This window comes from Sorex araneus, chromosome 7 (genome assembly GCF_027595985.1).
Source record: "Sorex araneus isolate mSorAra2 chromosome 7, mSorAra2.pri, whole genome shotgun sequence".
Taxonomy (NCBI): domain Eukaryota; kingdom Metazoa; phylum Chordata; class Mammalia; order Eulipotyphla; family Soricidae; genus Sorex; species Sorex araneus.
In genome coordinates, this window is record NC_073308.1 from 26,571,983 (window position 1) to 26,578,399 (window position 6,417).

General features: G+C 37.0%; 1 protein-coding gene across 1 annotated transcript; it reads left to right on the forward strand.

Moving 5' to 3' along the window:
* The first annotated feature begins 535 nt into the window (after positions 1-535).
* RGS1 (regulator of G protein signaling 1) lies at positions 536-5,748 on the forward strand. Its single transcript, XM_004619912.2, has 5 exons — positions 536-675; positions 1,035-1,115; positions 1,634-1,695; positions 3,124-3,287; positions 4,220-5,748. Exons 1-5 carry the CDS (start codon positions 578-580, stop codon positions 4,403-4,405), a joined length of 591 nt encoding a protein of 196 aa, XP_004619969.2. The 5' UTR covers positions 536-577; the 3' UTR covers positions 4,406-5,748.
* The last annotated feature ends 669 nt before the right edge of the window (positions 5,749-6,417 follow it).

Below are 6,417 nucleotides of genomic sequence, written 5' to 3' on the forward strand. Positions count from 1 at the left end.
GAAAGAAAGAAAGAAAGAAAGAAAGAAAGAAAGAAAGAAAAAGAGAGAGAGAAAGAAAAAGAGAGAGAGAAAGAAAAAGAGAGAGAGAAAGAAAGGTGATTAGATGAATTTTTCATGAAGAACTACCAAAGGATTGAGGCACTAGATCTTTAACACTGAATTTCTGTGTGATACAATAAATAAATGAAATAAAACATTCTACTGAAGTATACAATCTGAACGAAGCAGCATCCTTTGAAACCAAAAGCTTTAGCTATTAATGCTCTGGCGATGTACTATCTGTGTGTGCCTATGTACGCTTAGTGTTCTAGTCAAGTGACCTAGTCTCATTTGGTTAAGTTTCAACCACAAGACATCACTCTATGCCTTTTTTTTAAGATACACGTCACAGTACACCAAAAAGGGGGAACTTTCAGCGTCTGTGGTAACGTCACTTGATAAACATGCTGCCTGAACCAGCCTGTTCGACTTCCCTATATAAAGCACAGAGAAGTAGGCAGGCAGATCATTGCCATCATCGCCGCTTGAGGACTAAGCAAGCAACTGCCGTCTCCACGCCGTGAAAGTAGAGAGAATAATGCCAAGGATGTTCTTCTCTGCCAGTCAGAAGGAAATGAAAGGAACTAATCATTCTCTTCTAGAGGACAAAACACAAAAAAGGCGGCCAAAGACCTTGTAAGTTCTCACCAAATGTACATTCTGCCTTACAATGGCTTTAATGGCAGGAAGATTGAAAATTTATGAAATTAAGAGCATTTGATTTAGATAGGACAGAGAGACTGCATGCTGTGACTTAAATGCGTAGCTTGTTGTTTTGTAAAATGAATCATGATAAGGCACTAAATTAGGTTGAAACTTTTCCAGACTTCTGCTCATAAAAATGGCACTTTCTGAAAGATAACAAAATACTGGATTAGCTGTTTATTATTCCTTGGAGAAATCTATTTTGTTATTTTCTCTTTTCGGAAGTAAAATGTATCCTACTGAGTTAAGATGAATATTCACATGTTGGGTACTTTTTGTTCTGTTTGTAGTGGAATGGACATGAAAGCATATCTGAGGTCTCTGATCCCACATCTGGAATCTGGACTGAAGCCTTCCACGTCCAGAGACATGTATGTAAACTCAGATTATTCTCAATGATCATCATGAAAGCCTGTGCATTCACTCTGCAATCCAACAAGAATTTATTTATTTCCCGGGATCAAAGAGATTGTACAGGGGTTAAGGCATTTGCCTTGCATGCTGCAGCTACAATTCAATTGCTGGCATCTCATATGGTCCCCTAAGCACCACCAGCAATGATCCCTGAACACAAAAAGCCCAGGACACTGCCAAGTGTGGTTCAAACAGAAAAAAAAGTAATTAATCTCCTTTAATTAACAACCCAAATAGATTACATTGTATTAGTAACATGAATGGACACATTGATTTTTATTATTCTGTTACTGAAGTTTCTGTATCTAAATTTTTTCAGATATTTTCAAAACTATATTAATTTTAATGACATAGAAAAATGTATTAGACTGATAATCTTATTTTATACTCTTACCCAAATGCTATAAGAACTTTTAATTAATTTGTGCATATATAAAATTTATTGTATTAATTTATTAAATTTTTCTCTTTGTAGACTTTCTGCTGATGAAGTAGTACAATGGTCACAATCTCTGGACAAACTGCTCGCTAATCAAAGTAAGATAGACTAAGTATCAACTGCTTCTGGGTTCAGCTTGATGTTCCAAGAAATTGAATAGTGTCACTAAAGTATAGTGTTCCAGGGTGGATAGTGTATAGTTTTATTCTCGATTATCTGTAATTACAGTACCTTCATCTTGCCTCATCTTGTAGTATAGCTTTGGCAAAGGACCCAGTTTTTCCACTGTCATTCAGATAAACCTACCAAGACAGGTGCTTCTAACATTTATTATAGGAACAAAATTAAAAATAAGTCTAGGATTCTGAGGTATAAATTTTTTTAAACTAACCATAATTTTAAAGGCTAAATAGAGTTCAACGTGTGAGCTGCCATTCTGAATGCTCAAAAATATATTGTGGTTCAGTAAGACAAAGGGCAAGTATTTCATTAGGTCAATTATTTTATCACTCATACATCCACTAACTCATTCATTCAGCTTACTTTAATGTGGCATGAAGGATTCAAAAACAAAACTGTAGTCACCTCACTATTCTGGAGGTGATTGAGACAGAGTAATATAAGTGCTTTCTATATACCATGCTACGTGTTCGCATGGAGATCATATAGAGAATTTGAAAGCATTGTGTGGGCATTTCTAGTGAGAGAAAATAAGGAATGGAAGAAGCCTGCTTCCCTCTCTTCGTCAGCATTGCAGATTCACTGAGCAGTGTATGAACCACTTGATCTCTAGAATGAGAGGATCCTCTGTTCTCCACAAATGCTCTAAAAAGTCTTTCTTGGATCAAGTAACTTCTTGGGATCAAGTAGCTTTGATATGGTTCATCCTCAGAACATGAGGCTTTAACTCTGTGGTGGGCCATTGCCTTACATATGTGAAGCTTTAGGCTCAATCTATTGGGATATCTGGTTAATCCTTTTGCTATTTTTGACTTAGTTCATGACTCAAATAAATCATGATAGAAAAGCAGGCCCTATTAAAAACCCTCTGTAATACAAGCAAGCACGCTCAGTATATCAAGCACATGGGGAGTCAATAGGCTTCAAATTCTCTGACAGATCTGAAATGGACAGGCTATTTTATGTTAATGACTAGCCTGACTTTAATGCCCTTTGCCAAGATTTGCTGCTTTAAGATAGCCTCTGCTCTGACTGACTTGGAAAATATCAGAAAAGAAATTGTACTTTAATCTGCAGAGCAAAATATTAAATTAATTAGTAAAGGGAAGTAAGGGACATTCTGTAGTCTTAACTAAGCAGTTTTGTGATTAGGATGGATAAGCATTTCTGGTCCAGATGAACAATACATGAAGGGACATCTAAGTCCTTCCTTCTCCAAGCAGCTGCTTCCAGAGAAATCTACCTCCCCACAGAAATATCTCAATAGTATATTTATGGAAATTAATTTTTAAGCTGTTTATTGGTGGCATATTTAATTAAACAATCATACCCACTCTCTTTTTTAGCTGGTCAAGATGTCTTTGGAAATTTTCTTAAATCTGAATTCAGTGAAGAGAATATTGAATTCTGGTTGGCTTGTGAAGACTATAAAAAAACGGAATCTGACCTTTTGCATTGCAAGGCAGAAAAAATCTATAAAGCATTTGTGCATTCAGATGCTACCAAACAAGTGAGTATTAAATTCATCATCATCAGTTTGTTTCTAAAGAAACTTAGATGCAAAAATAACATTCAGGACACTGAGAATCATGAGAGTAATTTACTGCTATAAATTTAGAGTATTTCTATATACTTCTGATATGAATGTTGAGTGTTCTACATTAATGGATATTTGAACACAGCAGGTTGAAAGGACTGATTTTGCCAAACTAGTTAACATGATGCTAATGGAGTCAGGAACCTAACCCTAATGCACTGGTCAGCATTCATGTCAGTGTGCTTGTGACAGAAGGGTGGAAACTTTTTCCTGCCAAGGGCAATTTAGAGACTTATAACATCATCTGAGGGTCATAAAATACAGGCAGATGGTCCACAGGCAACTGATGAGAAACACAAGTATTTGTCCTGTTGTATACCAGGGCCAGATCATATGATCTTGTGGTCCTTACCTGGTCCACAGGCCAGATGTTCCTTGTCCTTGCTTTATGAGCTAGCCCATTTGGGACCAAAACACAAATTAAACATGATGCATAAAATTGCAGCAGTAAAAATATTTCATTAGTAACAGTGCCCACCTCCAAGTTACATTCTTGATCCTAACAAAAAATAGCTATCAAAGTATTTCTCCTAAAAGGCTTAAGAATTCACTCATTCTTTTCAATGCATGCATTATCTTGTGTAGATATTTAAGTTACTTGTTTCTGACTCTAAGGCCTCTCCCAACTATATCTTGAATCAAGTTGGAGCAAAGACTTTTCGATATATTTTTTAACTTCCTTCACCCTGGCACATGGCTGCTTTAGAAGCATTCAAACTGATATTTGCACTGATTTAAATGAGGGATTCAAATCACTGCTTAAGATGCTTCAAGAAGCACAATAAAATTGTAAGTTACACAATACACTGCAAGTGGGTATGATCTCATGAGAATTTCTCTTTTAGATCAATATTGACTTCCGCACTCGAGAATCAACAGCCAAGAAGATTAAAGCACCAACCCTCACCTCTTTTGATGAAGCCCAAAAACTCATATACACTCTTATGGAAAAGGACTCTTATCCCAGGTTCCTTAAATCAGATATTTACTTAAATCTTCTGAATGAACTTCAGGCAAATAGCCTAAAGTGACCTTTTTCTGGATGGAGGGAACTAGAGGTAATAGCAAGTGCATTGGGAATGTGCCATGACGACTCCCTGGGCAAACAGTATGGCCTTTTGGGGTGGCTGAGCAGAACAGTCTAAGAGGAAATGATTCAGAATGGATAAACACGGACACCATCCAGCTACAGGATTGAAGAAGCATAAGTAATAAAATCGAGAAACAGCAGAAGAAGAAACAGCAGAGATATAATGGCATTATCCTAGAATGGAGCGGGCCTACCTATCAGAACATCCCTCAGAACTAAGAAGGCCAAGGAACGCCATTTGCACAGACACCGTGCATACAAATTTTGAAACAAATGAACATACTATAAGCTTTGGAGTTGGCCGATATCCACACTGCACATGTTACTATGGACAGATTGTATTAAGCTAATGAAATCTCTTTAACTTATTGAATGGCTGTTTTAAAAGTAGGCTTTGAGATGACCATTTCTATTATTGACCCAAAGTTTTTTTCTACTATGGTTTATTGACTTGAAAATGATGAAGAAGAGAACAACGAGTTTAAATTAAGCTGGAAAATGAGAATATATCTGTAAATTAATTTATCATTGTAATAATAAATGTGAATTTTGTATTAAAATACACAGAAACAATTCACTGTCACTGTCACTGTCATCCCGTTGCTCATCAATTTGCTCAAGCAGGCACCAGTAACGTCTCCATTGTGAGACTTGTTACTGTTTTTGGCATATCGAATATGACATGGGTAGTTTGCCAGACTCTGCCATGCGGGCGGGATACTCTAGGTAGCTTGCTGGGCTCTCCAAGAGGGGCAGAGGAATCAAACCCGGGTCGGTCGCATGTAAGGCAAATGCCCTACCTGCTGTGCTACTCTTTGTATTTCCTTGCTATTTCAAAAATCCAGCATAGATCTTTTATTTTATGTCACTCCAATAATTAAAATCACAGGAACTAGAGGTAGATAAGGTACTTTCCTTACACAGGGCTAATCAGGCTTTTATTCCCAGCACCACCATATATGGTTGCCTGAGCCCTGCCAAGTGTAGTTCCTAAGCATGGCTAGAGCAATGACTGGATATGGCCAAGCACCACTGGATATGAACAAGAAAAAAACGAAGGTCCACCATCTAATTAATAATATATTTTATATGTTGTGTTATAAGTTGGACAGAATTCATTATCTATTATAACTGTGTATAAAAATCAAACTGATTTCATATTTCAAACCAATAGAAGACTGAAAAGATATTTCAAGAAGTAATCTAACAGCTGATATTTTATTGTGATTCAAAGTTTATAAAATTCATGTGTCTTTTTCCATTGTTAATAGCAATTCTATGACAGTTGAGGCTCAGAAAAACTAAATCACTAGTTTCCAAGTTTTGTTATCAAATTGTCTGATGTTAAAAACAAGCAAAATGTTTGTTTTAGGATCTTATCTTAGACTGACTCAGAATCTCCATGGAGTAGGAAATAGAAATTTATATTTTATTTATTATTGGGTGCAGGAGTGCTTTGACTACATCTGGTGGTACTCATGGCTCATGGCTTATTCCTGGTTCTGTGTTCAAGGGTCACTTCTGTCTGCTTAGGAGACTATATGCAGTGCTAGGAATAAAGCAAGGGCCACATGTCAGAACAATAGTACTAAATGGTACAGTACAGCCTATAGGGTATTTGCCTTGCACATAGCTGACCAGGTTCAATCCCTAGCATCTCACATGGTTCCCTGAACACTACCAGGAGGAATTCCTAAATGCAGAGTTTGGATTTACCTCTGAGCATCACTGGGTTTGGCCTCCAAATTAAAAAAAAAAAAAAGCAAACCAAAAACCCAGGGGTCACATACTATTTCTTAGGTCCCAAGAGTGTGTATATTAAAAAGAAAACCCAGGCACTGAAATTATAGAGGGCAGATAGGAAGTTTGCCTTGAACACAGCAGATCCAAGTTCAATTCCTGGCAATCCCATATAACCCCCCCAAAACATACCAGGAGTATGCTCAGAGTGAG

What these genes read in the sequence shown, in the direction of transcription:
- RGS1 (XM_004619912.2), top strand. Translation starts at nt 578, where the DNA reads ATGCCAAGGATGTTCTTCTCTGCCAGTCAGAAGGAAATGAAAGGAACT. An exon ending in CCTTCCACGTCCAGAGACAT is followed by an intron (nt 1,116 to 1,633) that starts GTATGTAAACTC and finishes TTCTCTTTGTAG; the next exon opens with ACTTTCTGCTGATGAAGTAG. An exon ending in ATTCAGATGCTACCAAACAA is followed by an intron (nt 3,288 to 4,219) that starts GTGAGTATTAAA and finishes TTTCTCTTTTAG; the next exon opens with ATCAATATTGACTTCCGCAC.